This window comes from Lissotriton vulgaris, chromosome 1_1, assembly GCF_964263255.1.
Source record: "Lissotriton vulgaris chromosome 1_1, aLisVul1.2, whole genome shotgun sequence".
Lineage (NCBI taxonomy): Eukaryota > Metazoa > Chordata > Amphibia > Caudata > Salamandridae > Lissotriton > Lissotriton vulgaris.
The window spans coordinates 802,580,925-802,606,118 of record NC_141685.1 but is presented as its reverse complement, the minus strand read 5'-3'; the positions used below and the strand labels follow the sequence as shown (position 1 = coordinate 802,606,118).

Below are 25,194 nucleotides of genomic sequence, written 5' to 3'. Positions count from 1 at the left end.
GCTCCAACATGCGATAAGACCAGTACCCCAAATTACCAATTTTTGAGGGCACCACATACTCATCTCTTCACCGTCAAAAGTCCACAAAAAAAAACTTCACTTCACAACCATTGTGACCAACAAAACGTGCCAGATCACTGTTCTTTTTAAGTGCATTAGAATTCAAAAAATAAAAACACAGGATCAACTCACCAGTAGATACGCTGGCAGTGATCGGCGGGCTCCTTGCTTGCTCTTTAAGGGCTACCACATTAACTGTGTATTCTTCCCCAGGCTTTAGGCCTGTTTGGTTGAAGGACGTGACATCACTGGGAAGCTGGGCTGTCACTCCACCTTCATTGTTCTGAGATTAGAGAATAAAAACATTGGATCAAAGCAGCAATCCCTGATTGATAGTCACAGGAAATGCAATTAATCATTTCAGATGTTTTTTATTGAGGTCCCACCACTAATGTCCATACTAAAAGTTTCCCCTGAGGATTTCGCCTCATTTCTATGGGTCGAGCAGTCACCTTCAGAATCTACCATTTCCATGTGTTGATATGTATTTACCAGAGCAGCCTTTTAGGAAACACATTATAGTATTTATTCTTCTTCAGTTGGGGACATTAGCCAGTTGATGTGCTATGGTACAGAATAGCATCTCTTACCTCGCATGCCAAATCTCCACATGGCTTATCAACGCAGTCAATACCACATCTGTGTCATTACTACAAGTTCCATTACAACGCAATTCATTGCAATGAGTTGCTTTAGGGAAGAGCTGGACTTTGAAATAGTTTAAATTACTATCCCAACTCCAATCAGTGTATCAGTAGGGAAGGTGTTGGACTTAAAATCCAACACCAGTCCAACACCACATTCCCTAAAGCAAGTCGTTATAATGACTTGCATTATAATGGATCTTGTGGTAATGTCACAGTTATGGTACTGTGTTGTAAAGGCACTATGATGTAATGCCTGCATTGTAATAGATGTTTCCCATGTCCCTAGTGAGCCTACTCTTCTACTGCTTCCATGTCTGCGACAGAGGGCCATGTGGGAGCTTGCTTTTCCATTATCTATGGCTGAGGATAACTAGTAGCTTTGCTGTGCAACCTTTTCTATATCTATTGCTGTGGGGTGGGGGAACTTGCTGTTTAACTGTTCTATGATTATAATGGAGGGCTCTAGGGTGCTTGCTCTTTGCATCATTTTGAATCAGTGCAGGCGCAAAGCCTTAATGAATCTGAGCCTAGACTGTGTAGGTTTACCCAGTGAATGGGGACTTAGAGGCCTCTTCCTCTACTAGTGCCATTAAGTAGGGGGTGGACCACTGTGTTGCTCACCTTAGGGATGAAGCTGATCTCCCAGCCGTCAAACGAGAATGCAAATGGTTCCCATTGGACCTCCACCGTGGTCTCTGTGGTTGCTTTGAACTGCAGCCCTTCTGGTACAGAGAGATCTGGAAAACAGAGCCACAACACAATACAATTCTCTTCTTGCCAGCATTGAGCTTCCCATCCCAGGGATTGGTCAGTTGAGTAGGAGTATTTACATTTTTGTGACTGACTTTACTAACCTGTATGTAGCTCACTTGACATTCAGAGGCATTGTTTTTCGCTAATTTCCATCTTTCACAAAAGACTTTTAGGACAAAAGATATAAATGCCTGTGAAAGCCTGGTAGGCCAGAGTAGGGCACACACAGGACATGTTACTCACTCTGCTTCAGGTCTCCTGAGTCAATCATCAGCCCATCTGGAAATTTTCCATATGTCCATGAAAGTTTATACCCCACTCAAACAGGCCAGTCTGCATCTGGCCCATAAAAGCGATCTACTTTTCGCCCATTTTATCACTGTTGGTATAGGAGGTAAGTGCAGTCTAACCAACCAGATACTATGTCACATGCAAACCCACCAGGGAATGTCACTGCAAAATGCAAAAGTTACATGGAAAACAGATGGCATAAAGATATATAATAGTGGAAAGGGGCAACAGAAACTGAAGTAACTGAAATACTTCAAGCGTGGACTCTTAGGCCTGAACTATACACCTGGCGCAAAGCCTTGGTTTGCACCATGGCATACATAACTCAGTGCACCTGGTGTTGACTGAGACAGATCCCTGATTACAATAAATATACCTTGTCCCGAGAGCAGTCATGTTCTTGGACAGTTCTTGCCAGAATTGAGAAGAGCAAGATAATGAAAGACAAGGTTGTGGTTTGAAACCGCGACTCAATCTTTCACAAAATTAGGACTGGGAGCAATTTCCAGAGCCCCCCTCCCCACACACACACACACACACACACATACACAGGCAGGTGTAGTGTGTTAATTGACCTGCCACAAAGGGGTGCCTGACAAGTCCCTGGGATCCACGTGAACTCCTCCTGAGTAAGGCATTCTGGGGTGCATTTACTGTTCTCCACCTTCCACGTGGTGCACAGTAAGTGTGACTCCTGACCGCTTTTTTGCCATTGTACCCATATTTGCAATGCAGCTCGGAAGCAATGGAAAAAGTTTCCCTCATTTGCATGAGACCACACCTCATGCAAATTACGAGATCATGCTGACACCCAACCTGCACTGCCGCAATCCATAGAGCAGAGAGTGCCTCTCAAACATCTACAGCCCCTATTGTAATACCCCACTATCCCAAGGGTGCAAACAATGTGCTCACATGTCCAGTGTGCCCCCAAAACACTTTGTATAATATGGATCCTATTATTGAAAAGGTTAGTGCAAAGAGGATCTTGAACACAACGTTTGGAATGCAAACATCACCGACCTAGTCTAGTTCTTGACCTTGGGGGTGTGCAGTGTTTCTCTCCGTAACTGTGTGAGGTATTTTTTCAAATTTAGCAATCTTTGTGAATTCATGAAATGAACAAAATAATGCTATATATATTCACTATAGTCGCGTGAGAAAGCTTCTGCAAAAAACAGGTTTTTTAGCAGAATATTTCTTTCTAAAAAATATTTAGGCAAGCTTTGCAAACAGGGAAGTGCAAAGTTGTCATACTTCATCTAATTTCGGGGCAAAGTTTAAAGTTTTGTTCACAAAATACATTTTCTGGCACTACTGCCTCTAATAAACGAAGACTGAATGAAGAAACATATTAAGCCCTGCCTTGGAAGCGGGTTCCACAAAAAAGAGCATTCACCTGATAACATGTTATTTCTACATATGAATGTGATTACAAGGATATCTACTAATGGTCCACAGGGGGTTTATGCTTGGCAGAGTGTTCAACCTGAGAACTCCTCAGCTCTGAGGGTAATGGAGGTGAAACTTATCGCCCGAAGTTTTGAACACTGATGTCCTGATTTAAAGAAGTGTGTAAACAGAAAAAGCACCATAAAACCATGGAAATTGTACAGAAACATTCTGGCTGAAGCTTCTTTGCTCCATTGGGAGATGAGGCTTTTGGATCCTCGGTTCTCCTCTCTCGTCCTGACTGGACAGTCGATTAGGTCAACCCTGCATAGCGTGCTGCGCCACCATGGCGCTGGACCAGTGGCTGCTGGAGGCCTCACTTCAGGCATCATATGGTCTTTCCCTAGCATCCAAAATCCAAAGTGTAAGACTCATGTCAGCAGACAATGTTCAGGCTGATGCAACATTACGACTCAGGGCTAAATTCCGGCCCATGTGCAAACTTGTTTTTACACAGAGATCCGAATTACAAGCTCTGTGATATTTATTTCATCCTCGCCTTTTCCTCATATACATTCTGGCAGGTCAAACCTGCCAATAAAAGTCCAAAAAAAGGAAAAACAAGCAGAATTTACAGTGTTAACATCGAATTCCACATACAATGCCTCATTTTCCTGTCCTCGGAATAGGAGGTTTTTACCACACAGGGTAAATACCTCACACTGGGGTAATGAGATTTACTGTGTGTTACAAATACCTTCTACCTTCTTCGACAAACTTGTATTGAGGACACTAGACTACATCCGTGTATTATAGCCTGCGTAGAGGTAATAGAAAGTGTAAATGGGACAAATTTCCTTCTCTCAGTACATGAGCTGATTGCCCTGATAGTGCTTATAGCAGTCGGGCATTTTTGGCACTAACACTCTAAATCAGATCCATAGAGTAATAGAAGTGGAGAGGTATCAATATCACTGAAATGGACCTCAGGGGGATATCACATTACAGTTACATATGGGCCCCACTTCCTTCAACCCTTCTTATCCAACCCCACCCAAGGCCCACTGAACACATTGACAGGCAGCAGGTTGCACTTACGCGTGGTCACCTTGGCACTGACGGGGGTGCTGATGATGTCATTGATGACTGCACACACGCTGACGTTATAGGCCTGGCCAGGTTCAAGCTCCTTGATGGTGGCCGTGCTCCAGTCCCCCGGCACCCGCTGCTGGAGCTGTATGCCACTCGGTGCCACAGGATGGTATGAGATGACATACTCCGTCACTGCCATGGATCCACCCCATTCCAAATCCACCGATCTGTCACTCACAGCTGCCACTCTTAGGTTCCTCGGCGGGGCCACTTATTGGGCGAAAAGAGATAAATATGCAGAAAACAGGGTTTATCTATATCTATAAATGTTTTCCTCTAGTAGTATACCTAACCGAAAATGCAACCTATACTGTGCAGTGTTTCTTACCTTTGACTTTTAGGACTCCTGTTCATGACTGGCCCTGAATAACAGTGGAAGGATGAACGTGCTTGAAATGGAATTATAGTAGCATGAGAACTCATTATCCCAGAGTACTTGCTTGCAACAGATAAGTGTCAGTATCCTCCCATTATAAATATTGCATCCCTGATGATAAGTGCTGTTATTCTACACTTCAAATTAAAGCAGGGTAGGTATTCAGTAACTGTGAGTACCTGTCCTTTCAAAATAGTGATGAACGATTTAGTTCCCCCATTAGGGAAAGTCCAGTTCACTAGTTGGGAATGGGGCCTATTTTATTCATTTGATAGTATATACATTTTTTTTTTTGTAAAGATATTTTTTATTTTATATAAACAGAGCAAATTGGACAGTTTTGCACGTATTTGTTTACATCACATAATCTTGCTTTAACAGGCATATCGCAGTTGCAGTGAATTTTGAGCTACAAATATTAAACATAATACTTTAACATAACAGTGCCTCATTCCCGCATCATGACCGTATTCGATTAGTCTAAGTCCTCCTCCACCCCAACGGCACGTGGTGGCTCACAAATGTTACCCTGAAACTTGTTCCATGCCCCCAGATTTTCTCCCACTTCCCTGGGCAGCCACGGTGGACCTAGACAGCTTTCTCTGCCACCATCGCCTCATCCATGTCTCTACGCCATTTACTAAGTGTCGGCGATACTGCCGAACCCCACAGCATGGCGATGTTGCGCTTCGCTATTAACATACCTAATATCACCCAGTCTTGTTGCCGGTGGTTAAGGTCATTGGGTTCCCACACATTCAGCAAACAGCGGCGAGGCTCCGGCAGTAAGGAAATGTAGTATATACATTTTTATGTAATTTAATTATGGGTCCATATAGGAACTGATTATTAGCTTCGATTGCGCTCATTGGTTTCAGTTGGTACTTTAGATTGAATATTGTAAATTACGATGTTTTTGCAGTCTGGCCTAAAAAATCAATGCCTAAAAAAAAAAAACTGTCACCCTAGCTACTAGGCATACTTTGCAACAACCTACCTGCAATTTCCACTAGCGCTGTTGGAATAGTTGAGGTGGTGAGGACCCATTTCACCAGTAACCAAAGTGCTAACGGCCAGGCCGTGGTCAAAACCTTGCATATGAAGTAAAAACATGGATGCCAACCATCCCAAGTGGGCTTGGATGCAAAGCGTGGCCTGACACTTCAGTCGTGTGTGCCTGAGCTCCTATGTCAGTTTCTACAATTGTTAATTCTTGGAATATGGCTACGTTGTTCACTTTTCAATGTTAACTAAACTCCTTATAATTCACCTTTATCCACAATTAGATCTCAACTCGCTTCTTTACTCCCCACAGCTTGAAAAAGTTCCAGAGGAATGAAACATGCGTCGGCAACACAATGTCTGGACTCTTACATGTGCTATCATAACAGTGTGTCTGGACCCATCCCTTGTTACAGACACAACATGGCTGAGTCCAAAATGGGGTGGCGTGGTGAGCAAAAGACCAATGGATTAAACCCAGATCTTTGAGACTGGGGCGAATGTCTGCATTGTTCGGCATTCAGTCCATCAGTTGTTTCTTTTACAGAAACAACATGGACAACTTGGACTTACTAAGCGCGGATCAAGAACATTAGCACAATCTATTGCAATACAATCCATGAATACAGCACATCATAATTTGTAACTAATTTGTATGCTTTTTTGTTCATGCTGGCACTTGTGTATTGACACAGTGGCTTATGCTAAGATTCTATGCCAATACATTTTAATGGTTAAACTGAAGAATGTATTTAAATAATAACTGAAGTGACATTTTGAAGGATGGTTACTGCTATTTGTGATGCCTAACTTTCATCCCTGCTTCATTGATGTATTTTTTGTCATCTGTTATGTTATTGTTTGGGGCTGGCCACTTTTGATTTCATTGCTCATTATAATTGTTGATTCGATTTGCAGTGTTTTTAGGTTTTGTATTATCACAATAACCTACCGCCAACAGCTTGTCTAGGGGAATTCTAGTGATTTTTCAGCAAATGTTATTTATTTTCAGATTAAAGAATCCATTATGTCCCTTTTTTAATTGCATTTAGCACAGTGCATAACTCACCCAAGGGCATCTCGGCGTTGCCTACAGCTACAGGCAAGCATACACAGGACCTTTAACAACATTTTTTAAAGCAATTATTTTAGGGTATGTAATGAAATACTTTGACTCATCATCTAAACACAACTTTAATGGGTGCAAAGCATGGTCTTCTGGCATGGTTTGCTTACACTGAGCCACTGCACCACCTGAACTCTCTTGACATACAGCCTTATTCATGAAGCCGTAATCGGCTCACAAAGGGCCAGATTCTGAGAATCTGGCCCTTTGGGAGTGCGATTTTTGCATTTGGGATTCATCATCCCAAATGCAAAAATCGCTAATTGCGAGCTCGCAATTTTGCGAGGAATTACATTTAAGGAATCTGTATTTGAGATTCCTTAAATGCAATTCATCATCCAATTTTATTTTGCGAATTCGCAATTTCTGGCCGCAATTTACCACGAGGTCAGACCTCGTGGTAAATTGCGAAAACTCAGAAAAATGCTTTAAAATGCATTTTTCTGAGTTGCATGTTACACACACACATGTCCTTTGGACATGTGTGTGTGCAACACCTGTGTAAAAATTCATTTGAGGGGTGCTACAGGGTGTCCTTTGGACACCCCTGGCACCCTTCAAATCGCTATCTCATTTGCGATTAGCAAATTGCTAATCGCAAATAAGGAATACTCCCCATTCATTCCTATGGGCCTTTTGGCCCATAGGAATGAATGGCGAGTTATTCCTTATTTGCGATTAGCAATTTGCTAATCGCAAATAAGGATTATGTAGGAATCTCATTTCTTTATGCAATTCCTACATGAATCCCGTTTTGCGAGTCCTTAATAGCGATTCGCTATAAATCGCTATTAGGGGCTCGCAAAACGGGAGAATGATGAATAAGGCTGATAGTCTTCAGTTAAGTGCAAATATTTGAACCCAGGCCCCTGTCCCCAGAGATCCTATTCCTCACAGCCTTTGGATGTGCATAGTGAGCTTTCAGCACACAACATATATTTGGATCCATATTTCCCATAGCCCCTGTACCGTCAGAACTCACTATGCATGGTTTCGGCTAGGCAGATACGTGCCTGGGTGCAGGAAGTGACTTTTGACGATGCCTGGTGCCAAAGCTTTGGGCCGCCCAAAACCACTACTGAGAGTTAATAATAACAAATTCAACATGGATACAGTCTACAGCAGCACACATCAGCCTATATGTGCACAACTTACATCAAGTCACTCTTATCTCTATTTTATTCATTTCAATGTTATACTCAGCATTTCCCCTGATCCACATTCTTCCTATCACTTTCTAGTAAACCCTGCTACCTTTTTTCGGCAAATAGCTTCTTATTATGTTTTCTCCTTTACTCAACATTTCTTGAACATATAGGGGCAGATTTACAATTACTGGCGCATTCCTGCAAATTAGCAGGGATGCGCCAGTAATTGTGCGTCGCAGCTCCGCCACCCATGATGCGCCCCATTTACAATGCAGCGCACCATGGGGCCAAAACGGCACAGATGCGTGATGTATCTGTCCCGCAAAAGCGGCGCATTGCTGGAGTTGCGTCGCAAGCACGACGCAGCTCCATCAATGCTCTGGGGGGGCCTATTCTTCCAATGCTGCGTCAAGCCTTACGCCTGCTTCAAGCAGGCGCAGGGTTTTGACCCAGCATTGGCCTAAAAGTGACTGAGTGAAATTTTGTAGATTACCCTCAGCCACTTTTAGGAGGCGTTCCTGCGCCGGAACGCCCCCCCCCCCCGCGCAGGAATGCATCTTATCGCGCAGAGCTTTAGAACGTGGCGCATCTCCCAGATGCGTCACGTTGTTAATACCCCGCACCATGGCGCATCTTTTGCGCTCCGCTGCGTCACAAAAGTGACGCAACGACGGCACAAAAGAGGCACAAGGGGCTTGTAAATCTGCCCCAGAGTTTCTTATTTTCTGCTTCATTATAAAGCAAATTCCGTTTCTCGAGATCTTTGTAACTGAAATCTGTGAAGTTCTGCTACATGAAACTATAAACTAAATTATGAAATACATTTGGCTGAAATGTTTCAAGGTCACTTAGGCTGTGTTAAAGGGTTTTCTTATACCGCCACGTTTAGGGAAAATGCCTTTCTGGTGAAGCATAAAATCTGTAATGTTTCTTTAGATGTTAGAAATATGTTAACACCTTTGCTGAATCAAGCGAGAGTAGATATAAAAATAGACCACAATGAGCCTTCCTTGCTTATAAATTAAATTTGGATATTTCACGTTATGGACGTGTTTAGGATCTTTTAATAAATCTATTTTGATTGCCTGTCATCTGCTTCCATACATTTAGCAAATGATGGCAAATTTGAGCAAGGCAACCATTTGTTTTTCAACTACAAACTCCAAGGGTTGCTTACAATCAGGTTGAAATGACACTAGAGTCTAGATTGTATTCCAACATCATTCCACCATAGAGTGCCTTCAGATAACTGTGGTAACCATTTTGACGAGCTTTTTCTTGTTCCATTTTTCAGAAGTTGATGAATGGCATGTTTGTGCATGCCATATTAAACTCAGACATATTTTCAGCTAATGTGTAAGAAATATGAGTGTCAAAGGGACAATATGCGTGTTTGTTTCTAGAGCTGTAGGGTATTTGAGTTACCTCAATTTATTTAAGGCTTCTCAGAACCCGGTTTAAAAAATATACAGAAAGAGAGGGACCAACTTGTGTATAGGGCTTTAAGTAGGGAAGACATTTGGTAGGATATTCACAAGAACGTTTGATAAACACCGCAAATTTAACTTAACGCAACTTTGCATATCGCAGTCTATCGCGACAAAATAACATCGTCTTAACGTTCAATTCCCCACACAGCGGCACCATGTGATAACAGCAGGATAACGCGTTAAATCACCATGTAAAAATCAACGCCACGCACAAAACACGAACGCCAAAAAAGATGCGATACCCCAAAAATCAGCGACAACCAGTGACAGGCCTGCAATTCTCACGCGTCATGTGGGAAAATGCACTATAAAAGCAACAAAAAAACACCAAACCCAAGCAAACTGCTTAGCACCATGGATGCACCCGGACAGAGTGCAGAGAACAACCCGAACCCCACAAGCCCCACGGAGCACCAGGCGAGAGCCCCGTGTTCGGGGAAGGGCAAGGAGAAGAGGAAGAGGAAGACAGGGTTCAGTCCGCAGGAAGACCGGATCATTGTCACGGAGGTGACAGAACACTACCAACAACTCTGCGTCATTGCAACACAAACAGAAATATGGCAGTCCATCGTCAACAACGTCAATGCGGTTGGAGTGTCGAGGAGGTCAATGGAGGTGGTCAAGAGGCGCTGGCATGATGTGCAAAGCCAGACAAAACAGAAACTCACCACCAACAGGAAGGCTGCAAAGGCAACTGGAGGTGGGAGTCCTGCGCCACAGGAGGAGCTGGATGAGCTGGAGGAAATGGTGGCCACAATCATCAGTGTGGAGACGGTGCAAGGAGTTGGGGGTCTGGACACAGCTCGATATGACCTGACCGAACAGCAAAAGGGTGAGTAACGACCAGGGTCTGGGGACGGGGGGAGATGGACACAATGGCACACTTGCACCTACAACCCATGACGTCCATAACACATCAGCTGACACACAATGCACAAGACCACAAAATCTGTCCAAGAGCACAAATGACCAAAGTCGCAAATATCCCAGCCCCCGAAAAGCACACAAATCAAAGGTACACCGCCTCAAAGGGTTAAGGGTCCGCGAAATGTGAACTGTAGGGGTGACTTTCCCACAATGCAGCACATACACAGAGCAATCACAGCACATCAAGATAGTCGGCAATGTGGTACAAAGTGCAAAATCTACACCACAGGACTTAGGACACAACAGGTTCCGCTTGTGCGTAGTAACTGGCCCCTTACATCTGGCATTGCATGACACTGTGAGATGAAAATGTGCGAGTACGACAACACATCCATCATGTAGTCAAAATTTCCACTGTCTGCCATCAAATAGCAAGCTCGACACTGTCTGTCATCAAATAGCAAGCTCGACCAAAACAGTCACAATGTACATTGTCATGTAGTCTGTATGTAAACATCTACAGAGCGTCAACATACATGGGACACTCAGTTCACCTGCATCTCCACTTTACATTGCAGAGGAACAATCAACACCTAATGCCGAGCAGACCACAAATCTCATTAGTGATGATGAAGAGAACAACCGGGACATATGCTCAGACACACTCCAACGGCTAATGGACAGCCTCCGCACCCCACCCCGAAGAGCAGGGCAGCACAGCTGCCTCGAGATGACCCCACCACCTGCACAGACCACACAGCAGGAAACACACACCACCACGGCTGTCTCCCAGGACCCCAGACCAATACATGGAATTCCAATGCTGTGTGTTGGGTTGCCAGGAGGAGATGGCTGATCAGCTGCGGGTGGGTTTTGAGCTTGTGGCAGCCAAACTTGATGCCATACGTGGGTGTCTGAGTCCCATCAGGGACCACTTACAGTCCCTAACGGACACCCAAAGTCCGCACCATGCTCCCAGACAATCCTTGGCTGTCATCGCTGGGGCCATTACTCGGATACAAGAACTGTCTAGTCAGACAGGCACCAGTGAAGACAACACAGAATAGGCACAGATGCGCAGGACAATGGAGACCATGGAGCCGATTCTGGCTGGAAGTATGGCTGCCATGGTTGAACATCAGCGAGATGTAGCTGGGATCTTCCATGCATTGCAGTTCCTCTTCCTGCCATTGCTGCCACTGCGCCTGTCCCAGTTAACTGCAGCGGGAACTTCAATACACACATCTCTGACCCCTGATGTGTCAGTAGCACACAGTGATGCAGCCCTATCACCTTCGCAACCTGATGCGTCAGTGGTACACAGTGATGCAGCCATAACACCACCACACACACCTGCCACACCATAAACAGAAGACGTATCAGAGGAGTAAGATGTGGATGGTAATGACTGTGTGAGGTATGGCCTGTCCCTGCCTGGGTCAGACCTATGCATCATGCCCTGGGACAACACCTCCCACTGTCCCCTGGAACACTCTGCAACATTCACCTGGACCCCGACATGGACTGCCATATCTTCACTGGTTACCAATTCCATAGCAATCCGGCTGTGGACTGCACTCTCCCTCTTCCAATTCACTTTTCATTCCCCATAGAACTCTGGTTGACCCACCACTGGGCTACCATGTAATGTGGGATTGGCATGGCATTGTACAGCTCCAGCTCTGGCATTCACCAGAATGTAAATAAAACATTCAAAATCACACAGATGTGTCATGTCTATGTTCACTCAAGTATGAAAGTATGGATGGATGTAGGGACATTGATTGCACAAGGAGGTACACCCTGGTCAATGACATCAATGCACATGTTTGATGACTGTGCAGGCGTGACCTAGCTGTGGCCTCATTGCACTTGAATAACAATGTCACAACCCCCCAACTTAGGCACACGTCCATGTATTACATCGGGCTGTAGGTAGAAGTGACAAAATCGGTAGCAGGCCAGAAGTGGTGTCTTCCATCACATGTGGCAACAGAACGTCACAAAGGTGGAGCAGTCAAAAGGGACCCATCCCCATTGTAAATGCGTCAGTCAGTGCCTCCCTGTGTACGGACAATGCTCATTGAGGCACACAATTTGTCATTCTAATCAACACTCATCACAGTTGGACACTAATGAAGTTGCCTAGACTTTGTAAGCATGTGCGTGTCAGTACGGGCAAGACAAGGGCCACAACATGCAGGGGAATGCTTAAGACACTTACACGCAGCATGGGAACATGTTGAGGTGCAAGAAATGGGGAAGCATAAATGTATACAAATCATTACAGATAGCAACTGGCTCAGCACACCTTGCCCTGCTGGACGAGTCATGTGATGTTTGGCGTCTGCTCATTGCCCCATGTCAGGGGACACGACTTACAGCCCATGAGATCGGAATAGTGCTCCACCAACGCCTGCTACGACTGTCTGCTCTGCTTACAGTGAGCAGGAGAAAGGGTCCTACAAGGTCACATGTCATACTACATTGCCATGTGTGTACTCTCCCCCCAGCAGTATGTCCGAATTGGGAACATTGCCAAACTACGCTGTGCTGCTCTGCCCATGGGACTGCATCACCTTGCACAGGTGTGTGTACACACATGTAGTTCCACGCACATGCATTCTGAGACCAGGCAAAGGCAGACATATCCACTGTTGTGGTGGGATATGTAAGCATTACCCAAGATGCAACAATGTGTGGGGACCTGTGCTGTGGGTGACAATCAGATGTGGCTGCAGGAACGTAGTTACTCGTCCATGAATGCGAGCACAGCTTCATGTGCAATCTGTTCCAAGAGTACGTCGTTTTCGAGTTCAAGGAACAGCAGGGAGAGCCATTCCATTAATTGGTCCGGGCAGATGTGCTCAGCCCACGCTGTTTCACCAATCCGCAACACAGACCAATAGGGAAGCGCCTCAATATTGTCACAGCAAAACACACAAGATGATGGACAGAATGTTCCACAATGGCAAAACATTCACCCCAGTTCAGACATGGTCATATGCAAATCAGTCTTGACCCTGTGCCTCATTGGAACAGTCCAGCCCGAACTGCCAATGCATGTGTTCCCTGGACCGTAATCAAGCATCCTAGGACTTGTTTCTGGCTATCAGCTGTCTTCAGCCAGGATAGCTTGACTCCAGTGGCGTAGTGAGCACAGGACCCACGTCTGGGCATACCCTTCCTACTTAGGGTGAACAGCAAAACACACAAGATGATGGATGGAATGTTGCACAATGGCAAAACATTATCCCCTAGTCACAGATCTGGGTTTAATCCATCGTTATTTGGCTCACCAAGCCACCCCAGTTCAGATATGGGCATATGCAAATCAGTCTTGACCCTGTGCCTTATGGGAACAGTCCAGCCTGAACTGCCAAGCCATGTCTTCCCTGGACCTGAATCAAGCATCCTAGGACTGGTTTCTGGCTATCAGCCGTCTTCAGCCAGGATAACTTGACTCCAGTGGCGTAGTGAGCATGGGACCCACGTCTGGGCATACCCTTCACACTTGGGGTGAACAGCAAATCACACAAGATGATGGACGGAATGTTGCACAATGGCAAAACATTCACCCCCAGTCACAGATCTGGGTTTAATCCATTGATATGTTGCTCACCAAGCCACCCCAGTTCAGATATGGCCATATACAAATCAGTCTTGATCCTGTGCCTCATGGGAACAGTCCAGCCCGGACTGCCAAGCCATGTTTTCCCTGGACCAGAATCAAGCATCCTAGGACTGGTTTCTGGCTATCAGCCGTCTTCAGCCAGGATAGCTTGACTCCAGTGGCGTAGTGAGCACGGGACCTACATCTGGGCATACCCTTCCCACATAGGGTGAACAGCAAAACACACAAGATGATGGACGGAATGTTACACAATGGCAAAACATTCACCCCCAGTCACAGATCTGGGTTTAATCCATCGTTATTTTGCTCACCAAGCAACCCCAGTTCAGACATGGCCATATGCAAATCAGTCTTGACCCTGTGCCTCATGGGAACAGTCCCGCCCGAACTGCCAAGCCATGTCTTCCCTGGACTAGAATCAAGCATCCTAGGACCGGTTTCTGGCTATCAGCCGTCTTCAGCCAGGATAGCTTGACTACAGTGGCGTAGTGAGCACGGGACCCACGTCTGGGCATACCCGTCCCACTTAAGGTGCACAGCAAAAAACACAAGGTGATGGACGGAATGCTGCACAATGGCAAAACATTCACTCCAGTCACAGATCTGGGTTTAATCCATCGTTATTTTGCTCATCAAGCCACCCCAGTTCAGACATGGCCATATGCAAATCAGTCTTGACCCTGTGCCTCATGGCTGATGAGGATTATGAATCTGAAACCGGTCCTAGGATGCTTGTTTCCGGTCCAGGAAAGACATGGCTTGGCAGTTCTTGCTGGACTGTTCCCATGAGGCACAGGGTCATACATATTTGCATATGGCCATGTCTGAACTGGGGTGGTTGAGTGAGCTAAAGAATGATGATGGATTAAACCCAGATCAGTTGACTAGGGGTGAGTGTTTGATTTGCTCAAGCACTCCGTCCATCATCCCCTTTGGTATCGCTTTGTTCGCCCTAAGTTGGCAGGGTATGGCCAAATGTGGGTCCCTTGCTCACTCAACCACTGGATTCAAGATAACCTGACTGATGAGGATTATGAATCCGAAACCATTCCTAGAATGCTCGTTTCCGGTCCAAGGAAGACATGGCTTGGCAGTTCGGACTAGACTGTTCCCATGAGGCACAGGGTCATACTGATTTGCATATGGCCATGCCTGAACTGGGGTGGTGGAGTGAGCTAAATAATGATGATGGATTAAACCCAGATCAGTTGACTGGAGGTGAGTGTTTGATTTGCTCAAGCACGCCGTCCATCATCCCCTTTGGTATCGCTTTTAATATGGCCACTGCTCACGAGGAAATTGTGCAATCTCTCATGTACAACTGCCAGCACATATGCCAAAGATCAAGGCTCCCATGCAGGGGTATCCCGGTGACACTCCTGTTCATGGACCAACAGGGGGCGCACTGTCATAATCCAATTCTGCTACCGTTGCGTTGGATAGGTAGACCTTCATGGGCCACTCGAATGTGCATGATCGACAGTGGAACCAGGGCTGGACGTAGGTGATGAAGGCAAGTCGGAAACTCAGACGGAAACTGATTTGCAACACTGCCATTGGCAGTGATCCCAACAGATGCAGCATTCATGCATGGTACAGTTCCACGTAACAGGGGTTGTGCATGCGCCCGGGATTGCCTGCCATTACGTTTGTTGGTCTTGTAGCACCGTCAATCCTCAGACCTGCGGCAGTTCGGTGGACGATATGCCACAGCTCTGGGCAATGAGTCTCATGTGTGTGCAACGTTTGGTCGTATGGGTTGTTTTTAACCAATGTGTCAAGGGCATCCCTTGCAGGTGTAGCTATAGCAGGGACAAGTGTGTGTGGGGTGTGGACACGTTGGTCTTTCATTAGCGCAGTTCGTGGTGTGGGAGTCGTCGGAGGCTGATATGTTATCTCACGCAGGGTGTGCCAGCCGCATTCAGGACCAAGGTCGGAGGTTCGGTTGTCCTTCCGCCTTGTGTATTGAAACAAAGGAGCTTTCATACCTAATTTTAGTCTAACTACTGCTCGCATTTCTTAAATGTGACGTGGCCTTCGCGCTGCCTTTGATGCCAGGCCTTAGATTTGGGGTGCACTAATTGCGAAACATATGCAGCAGTTGGCATGTATGAATAAGCCAAGTGCCTGATTGGCCTTGCGCTCCTTGTTCAGTCTCTCTCTTTCGCTGTCCTTTCATGAGTGTCTGACACACCTTCTTATCTTGGATATTGTCTTGCAGGCTGTGACTCACAGATTGTCCAGGGATGCCCCGCCATGACTCTTCCAAATAGTTATTGGAGACAGATTTGAATGTGATATTTTGTTTGGACTTTCAACGGTGAATGAATGAATCCAATTTACTGTACTCACACGTATATGTTGATTGTTGTAAAGGTGCGACATCAGGCGAATGCTTTTGTTCATGATTTCGTGACATTGATATGCAATATCTTGGGCCCAAGGTGGTCCTGCGGTGGTGGCGATGGGTGTTGTGGCCCTCTTGGGTGTCGGGCCTGCATGATCAGTGGCTCCATGGCATCTGTTGCCCTTCAGGTGTGGCTCTGGCCTGGGTTCCCTTTTCTGGTGCAGGCTGTCGTCAGACTTTACACCAGGTCGGAGCAGGTGTTAGTGTTCTGCTGATAACGCACCTTATCACATGTTTTGTGATCTTATTGCCAATCTGGCTGGTCGTTGAGAATGTTGTGGAGTGGTGTTGTCATGGTTTTTGGCACGGGAACGCCTACTCTGCATCTCATTAGCGATAGTTGCCTATGTCATCTGTGGCAATGTTTTTTGTGGCTGCTATTGCAGGTAAACTAGTGATGTGGGCTGTAAACACCAGCTTGTGAATGGGGAGATAAATTTATCGCGACTTTGGCTGCGATAAAGTGCTGATAACTCGGCAATAGTTCCTTGAGAATATGTCCCTTTGATTTTTAAACGTACAATGGTTTAGGTTTCCAAGGGCTTTTGATTTTAAAATGTACTGTATTGTAACAGTGGGTGTAAGTTCAATGGATCTGCATACAAATTCTGTCAAAAGTGGTAGATGGTGCTGAGAGTGAGCATTTACTTGTTTTCTTAAAAATATTCCATCCAAAAAGCATGATTCAAGGATTAAAAGAAAAGCTTTAGCTCGCTACTTGGCTGTTGAACATTTTTAGTTGTTCTTGTAGTGGATCTGAGTTTTTGTTGTGGATATATCACAAATCTTTTGATCAGTTATTGGATGGTGGTGGCACTTCTAAAGCACTGACAAAGTTGGTGACAAATAGTTAAATTTAAGAGTTTGTCTATAATGTGGCATGAATGTATGTGCTAATTTCTTATTGAATAATCCATTAGATGCAAGAAAGGACATCAAAATTAAGGAGAAAGATTGTGATTTTACTCGTTTGGTTATTTTGGTATTGGTACTTAGGAGGAATTGAAGCAGCAAGCACCAAAAGGTGATTTAAAATTTGGTTTGATGAGAGATCTGCAAGATAAGAAATGGAAGAGTCTATGTAACGGACCACATAAATCAGGGATGAGAAGAAACAGAAGAAGAATGTGTAAAGTGTGTGTGTAATGTTGTGTCAATGCAGTAAAGTATTTGCTATGCCAAAGAAGCACCAATCACTATGATTATTGGTGACTAAACACAGATGATTTGGTTGAAAATATTGTGAAAGATTGAGTTGACTTCTTTCCTCTTATTAACACAACATTGTTTCTACTAGCATATAAAATTGTACTATCTAGCTGAGAATTGTTGCAATCAAAATATGGCCTACCACTGTTTTGATGGGAATGTCTCTTTCTGCATGATAAAGAACATGTACCTCTGGCCTGAGTGACCCAAACTGCAAGTGAATCTAGAATCTTCACTTTATTTCGGGCTCAGAACACACAAAATCCTGCATGTGTGCTGCAGACTTATGGATGAAATTTACATTATGACTCACAACCTGGCTCTGAGATCATGGATGGCCACTAAAAGTGCAGATTACTGTCTGTGTCCCTGGCCATGAACAATGAGTGGTGGTCACAGCGTACAATGGGCCTCATTTATGAAAAGTGACGCATCGCTGCGTGAAAACAGCGATGAGTCACTTTTCACTGCGCACTCCTTGCGACACCAATGATGCGTCATATTTAATGTATGACGCATCATGTCGCAAGGACTTACAGATACGTCAGTATTTCTGACGCATCTGTAAGCGCAAAAGTGACGCATTGCTGGAGTGTGTCACAAAAGTGACGCAACTCCAGCAATGCGTCCTTTCACATGGGGAAAGCCCCATGTGAAAGGGCTTGCGTCAGTCTTACGCCTGCTGTGAGGCAGGCGCAAGATTTTGACGCAACAGCATCCTAAAAGTGACGCAGTGAAATCTCATAGATTTCACTGCGTCACTATTACGAGGCTTTTTGCGGGGGAACGCCCCCTCTGCATACATTATACCTGACGCAGGTATAATGTGGCGCAGGGGTTTAAAAAGTGACGCATCTACCTAGATGCGTCACTTTTTAAATATGGCGCAACAAGGCGCATTTTGTACGCCGCTGGTGCGTCACAAAAAGTGACGCACCGGCGGCGCAAAACGGACGCAAGGCCTCATAAATAAGGGCCAATATGTTTAGTGATCACTAGCTGAATAGCTAATTTTACATGTTCAAGGGTGTGAGTGTAATGCCAGTAGATCGGACTGGGTGAAGATCCACTCATATTTATGTAGTTGTATTTATTTAATTATCTATTATGTGCAAAGTTCATCCGGAGGAACCTTAGCGCTCAAATCCATGACAAATATTTCGAAAAATAGCATTCTGTCTGAAAACTAGAAACAACTAGTGGGCTAAGAAAAGCATGGTCGGCTTGCAATTTCAGAGGCAATCGATATCAGTCTAGCAGCAGCAAATGAGAACGCTCTGCCACCTAGCGTGGCACCATGGAATTTAGAAATGTTAAGTATGAAGGCCGTTTTCAATCTCTGGCTTTGCCTCGGTTTGTAAATAAATTCTTCCAGACAGAGGGTTGGAGTTAGAGTCATAGAGTGATTTGTGCACCAGGCACAGGGACTTATACATTACTCTTTGATTTACAGGCAGCCAATGCAATCTAGCTAAATCTGAAGATATTTAATCAAAGTTCTTGAGGTTCAGTATCAATCTGGCTGCTGCGTTTTGGACAAGTAGAAGCGTTCTTAACTCTTTCATAGGCTGGCTCAGATATAGAGAGTTGCAGTGAGCTAACAAAGCTAACCTACCAGAAATAAAAGCATTCATGGGCGGAATTCTCTTCAGTACAGCAAATAACTGAAACATACATTTCAGAGTCAACAGCTGGAGAAAACAGTTATTCACTACTGATTTGACTTAGTCCTCCTTTTTGAGGTTCATGTCAGACTTTACAACTAGATTTCTGACACTTTTTCCTGGATGTGTGCATATGGCCAAATCGGTCAAATGAAACGTTTACTAACATATGACCAGAGCCGGCACTGGCATTCATCTGTGAATGTCGAATCCAGGCCTGGGCGTAGTTTGCGTAGTTTCGCTACGCGGAACTCTGTGAAGTGACAAAAAAACTCAGTGGAGTTCCGCAAGTGGCAGAGTTCAGTCCGACCTACCGTTTGCGCTGGTCTTCCTGCCGCTCGGGTACAAATTCTACCCAAGCGGCAGCTCGCACTCGTGAACTTACCGTTCGCGAGTGAAGCAGGGAAAAAACTCCACTGCTCTATGCGGAACAGAGTTTTCTGCCCTCCGCGAGCTCCGTAGAGCACGGAGTGCAGAAAACTCTGCAATCTCCGTGAACTGAGTGGAGTTCACCACCCAAGCCTAGTGTGCGCACATATAGTGTGTATGGTAGCAGGATTCCATATTGGCTGTGTGTGTGTATGCATGCTGTTAGCAGTGTGATCCATCATGGATTACCTGTGGTTTGACAAGGACCTGTGTGACGGTCCTGCTGGTATTGACTGGGAGTCACCTGGTGATCTTGTGAAGCATGTGGAGAATGTGAAAGCAGGCTGATGAGACTGTTTTGACTTGTCTTTCCATCAAGACTTTGCTGTCCAATATGATGCTGAGGTTGCAGGCATTTTTCAGTTGAGGCTGGTGATGGGCCTAGATGAGCTTGCTACCATGAATCGTTCCACATCAAGATATTCTTCCCAAAGATGAGGAATTCCATCTTTTCTGTGTTGAGTTTCAGATAGTTGACTTTCATCCAGGGCTAGAATGGCCGTAGTGGGCACAGAGCATTTCCTTGGTGGGCCGCCAGGGTGGGGGCCAGTTTTAGGCCCCTGGGGGGCCGTTTTGTTACCTGAGGCCAGCAATATCATCCCCCTGTAACTAAATCGGCTGAAACCGGCCCTAGCAAACAGCTAGGCCCACCCCCTCCAGCCCCCTGCCCACTAGGGAAGGCCAAGCAGTTTACCAGGGTTGTTTTCGGGTCCCAGTCCGGCTCAGCTCTCATCCATTCGGTGACGTCCATTAGGCTGGAGTGGAAGTTGGCTCTGGTGGTGGAAGGGTCTTCGGGCAGCGACATGATGAGCTGGGTCTTGTCGGTGTAAGAGATGATGTTCAGTCTATGTTATTTGATGGTGTGAGCCAGGGGAGTCATGTAGGCGTTGCAGAGAGTGGGGCCAAGTGATGACCCTTGGGGAACTCCACAGATGATCTTCTTGGGTTCTGATGTGAACGGTAGGAGACAGATACTCTGGGTCCTTCCGGATCGGAATGATGCTATCCATTTGAGGGTGTTCCCTTGGATCCTGCTGTGATGGTGTCTGTTGATTAGTGTGTGATGGGAGACAGTGTCTAACATGGATGATGGGTCTAGGAGGATGAGGGCTGCCATTTCACTGTGGTCAAGGAGGGCCCTGATGTCATCGGTGGCTGCTATATGGTCGTCTCCGTGTTATGGTAGGCTCAAAATGCGAATTAGGAGGGGTCCAGGAGGTTGAGGTGCTCCAAGTGGTGGGTGAGTTGCTTGCCTTCTTGAGGATCTTTGCTAGAAATGAGAACAGAGAGATGGGACGATAGTTCTTAGGCTCTCTGGGTTTCTTCAGCAGGGGCCTCACATCTGTGTGTTTTCAGCCTTCGGAGAAGAAGGCCGATGTGATGGAGCGGTTCAGGACCTTTCTGAGTTTGTCTCCGATTGTCTTGCTATCCAAGGTTGAAGACGTGGTGCTGGCTGGGGTCTGTGGGCGCTCCTGAGTGCAGGGAGTTTAAGATGGAGATGGTGTCCTGCATGGTGAGGAGGTCTTATTGGGTGTGGAGGTGTTCCAGGTTTGTATTTGTGGGTGTCAACTGGTTGCTATTGTCAACGATGGAGGGCTGAGGTAAGAAGTTCTTGCAGATGGTCACGATTTTGTCATAGAAGTTGCCTGCCAGCGTGTCGCACAGTTCCTACGATGGTGTGATGTTGTTCTTGGTGGCAGTGTGGTTGGAGAATTCCTTCACGATGACAAAGAATTCCTTGCTGCGGTTGAAGCTGGCCTCAATGTGGTCTGCTATGGTGTTCTTTCTTGTTTCTTTTAGGAGCTGGTGGTACTGTTTGAGGTCTGTCTTAAAAGAGGCGATATCTTCTGGTATTCTGCTGGAGCACCACTTCCTTTGTAGTTGCCGACTGCTGCACTATGCGGCTTTCAGTTCTTCAGTGAACTAGCTGGCTCTTTTGGTTATTCCCTTGGCATATGCTGTCTTAGTGAGGGTGATTATGTCGGCACATTCTATGATCCATTGGGAGAAGTTCTTTGCTGCTTGATCTGGGTCATTGTAGGATTTGGGAAGCGGGCTCCGAGAGCATTGTTCCACTGGTCTTCAGATATCTTTTTCCAATCTCTGCATATGGAGCTGGGGCACATGGTGCCTGTGTTGGTGGATTTTTAAATGGTGAAGTGGATGTGGAGCGGTCTGTCCAGATAAGCTATGTGGCGTGGCTGTATTTGACACTGCCACTGGAAGTGAAGATGGAGTCGAGAGTGTGTCCTGCGATGTGGGTGGGGTTGGTGACCAGCTGCTTGAGGCCGATGTTGTTCATGCTCTCTAGGAGGTCAGTTGTGTTGGCGTTGCTGGTGTTATTGAGGTGGAAGTTCAGATCTCCTTGAAGGATGTAATGCTTGGAGTCAATGGTGATCGGGGCAATGAGGTCCGGAATGTTGTTGTAGAAGCTGGGGCGTGGGCCAGGTGGTCTGTAGGCAAGGGTGGCTTTGATGGTGCTGGGGTCGTCAGGGGAGGTTGTGCATCGGATGGTGTCCTTGTAGATGATGGCGATTCTACCTCCATTTTTGTTGGTCCTGTATCAGTGTGTTATTTTATATCATTTGGAGGATGGGGACGGGGGGGTCTGGTGTGGAGGCGGGGTTCAGCCAGGTTTCAGTGGGGGGGATGACATCTGAAATGAGAGATGAGATTGTGTTCCAAATCTCCATTGTGTGTTTTCCAAGCGATCGTAAGTTGAGTAAGTCTGGGCAGTGAACTCTGCTCTGCTCGCCGAGTTTGCGGAGATTTCTGGACTTGGAGCTCACAGAGTTCCAAAAAACTCCACTCCACCTAGCGGAGTTTTTTCCCTCCCTCGCATTTGTCAACGTCAAGTTTGCGAGCACGGAAAATACATCTCCCCGCGAGATTTTTCCTCATTCACTATCATCAACATCAAATTGGCGAGCGCAAGCGTGGAAAATCAACTTCCCTGGGAGATTTCTAAGCGCAGGCATTAGAGTTCTGATTGCGAGTGGTCGCATATGATTGTAATCGCGCATTGAGAAACTGTCCGCTCGCATTGAGAAACCTGCCGCTCGAGTAAAAATCTACCCGAGCGGCAGAAAGGAAGCAGTGCCATCTTGCGCTGTGCATGGTGCCTTTCGCGATAATTGCACAATGTAGACAAGCACCTGGCATTGAGAATCACTGCAAACAGCATTTATTCAATGCACTCTGCTGTTTGCGGAGCTCTACGTAGCACGGCAGAGCTTTTTTTGCACTTCGCTGAGTTCCGCATAGCAGAACTTTGCAAACTCCGCCCAGGCTTAGAATTGAGGAGGATGTACTGGAGACTGTCTGTGGTGGTCTCAGTCAACGTGGTACAAGTGGTGGTGTTTGCTGTGCTCCTGGTGTTGGGAATGGGAGAAAGTCAGCTGAGGCAGTGCTGTGAAAGAGAAGTTTCTGAGGAGTCCTTAATTCCTTTGTTTTCTTTTGAGTTGCCCATCTGTTCTAATCAGCATTGTCACTACCTACTGTTAGGAGCCAGCATCCTGCATAAACAGCCAGTCTGTGTCCTTCACAGGAATAATGAACTGTGAAAAGCTACCAGGCCAAACCTGTTTCTAATCTAGACAGTGGAGCAAAATCCTTTATGTGAAAATCTTGCCCACTTGGTTTTAATTTTAGCTGCTTCACTGCCAGAGATCTGCTGTTGTGTCCCATGATGATGTGTACTCCTGATGCCTGTCTCCTGTAGGAAAGGAGACATTGCCTGGTTTTAAGAAGCCTGGCTGGAAGAAGGTGTGGCTCTGCCAGTGACCCTGGAAGTTGCCTACAGAGAGGGAAGAATAGCGAGCTTTCCCCTGCCAGAGTCCACCTGCCTGTGGGAGAGAATGCTGCTGCCAAGTCCAATGGGAGATGCTGCTAAAGGGAGCAGAGGAAATGTGGGAGCGTGCTGAGAAGCCCTGTGAAGTTCACAGGGCCCTCTTCCACTGGCCAGAGTGCCAAGTTAAGTATGGCTAAGGGGAACATGTCTGAATAGCAAGTATCAACTGCAAAGTAATGACTACCTGATTCAAAAACAGCCAAGGAGAAAGACACGGATGTCCTGTGCTGAATCTACATTCATTGCATGTAAGCAATGTCTTCAACACCCCCAGATTGAAAGAGTAAACTTCCTCCACCAAAGCCGCTGGATTATATGCTAGTGGGGTCTTTGTGGAACTGCTACCATGCCAGCTGACTGACTGCAGAGAAAAGGGATGGTTGTTCGAAGGCTCACTTTGTCCACTAGTACATCTGCACTTGATATTCATGAGTCCAACCCACATCATGTAAATCCACACAACTGAGAGACATTGACTGTGGACTTTTCTAATAAGAGTTTGATTGGGGGGCTTTATTGCACGCTGTTATCCCCAAAAACAACTTAATTATCAATTGCTAAGAACTGACCAATGGGCCACAGAACCCTAGAAAGCTGCTCAACCTCAACTAGAGCTTGCAATTGTGCTTTATTCATGATCACTTCCATGTTTTCATTCTGTAAAGTACCCAGTAGACCATTTAGTGCATCCCTGTAGAGCTGCTTAGTCGGTGTTTATTTATTAAGTTCCATTGTGATTAAACTGCTTATTTGTTTCTAAATAAAGTGCTAATGGGATGGTCTTCTCATAATTAAACCTGTTATGTGATTGCTTGAGACCTGACTCTCAGCCACCCAAACTACCTTCCTGAGATGCCTTGGACTGGTCTCCTTCACTACCCTGAGAGTCAAGTGTGAAAAGGGTGTACTTGGCTCAGTGTGCAGAATCGAAGCAGGATGAGAACCAAGACACCAAGGCAAACGGTGTCAACCACCATGGTTGGGACCCTAGGACCCATGTCTGGTCCATGGCCCGAGTCACAATATTGTGATGGTGAATGCATATAAGTATTGATTTGCTATACTTAACTTCACATATACGTATCTTGAAACTAAATATTCTAGATTGATTCATGAGTATGGAGTTAAAAGTTATCGATCTATATTAAATATATATTTACCTTGACAATATAGTGTCAGTCTATGTTTTGGTCACAATATTATGGCAGACCAATATTTTTGCACTTGATACTCTAACATAAAGCTTGTATTCATAATACTATGAGGGTTCTCATTTTAAACTTTTGTGGAAATTGTTTCTATCAGGGAAGTAAATCCATGTTGGTGTGGGCAATGGCTAGAGACACTTTGTACAAGATTTAAGGAAAATATTTCAGGAGGAGAGCACATTAGTAAAGAAATAGTTGTCAAGGTTTTCAGAAGCTTGTCTTGGTTAAGGGTTCAAACAATTCTATAAATGTGGCTGATGGTGGTTGATGGAGTAAAAACGTGTGTTTTTACTGGTTTGTTAAAGTGACTTGCAGGGCCGGCTTTAGGGCAGTGCGACTGGTGCGGCCGCACTGGGCGCTGACCTGTGGACGGGGCGCTGACCTCAGGGGGCCGCTGTGTTGAGCAGCAACTTTTGATTGAAGAGAAGAGGGGCACTTTTGCCTGGTGGTAGTGACAGAATTCGAGGAGACGATCATATGGTGTGAGGG

At 45.7% G+C, this 25,194-nt stretch overlaps 1 protein-coding gene across 2 annotated transcripts in view; it reads right to left on the bottom strand.

Annotated features, from left to right (window-relative positions):
- Positions 1 to 25,194, bottom strand: part of TNR (tenascin R) — a 761,475-nt gene that overhangs the window by 290,973 nt on the left and 445,308 nt on the right. For both annotated transcript variants that reach the window (XM_086956605.1, XM_086956613.1), the window contains exons 5-7: positions 4,242 to 4,505; positions 1,329 to 1,444; positions 193 to 343 (exon numbers count right to left, since the gene is read on the bottom strand). In XM_086956605.1, the coding sequence (XP_086812731.1) occupies positions 193 to 343; positions 1,329 to 1,444; positions 4,242 to 4,505 (531 nt within the window). The remainder of the gene's footprint in view (positions 1 to 192; positions 344 to 1,328; positions 1,445 to 4,241; positions 4,506 to 25,194) is intronic.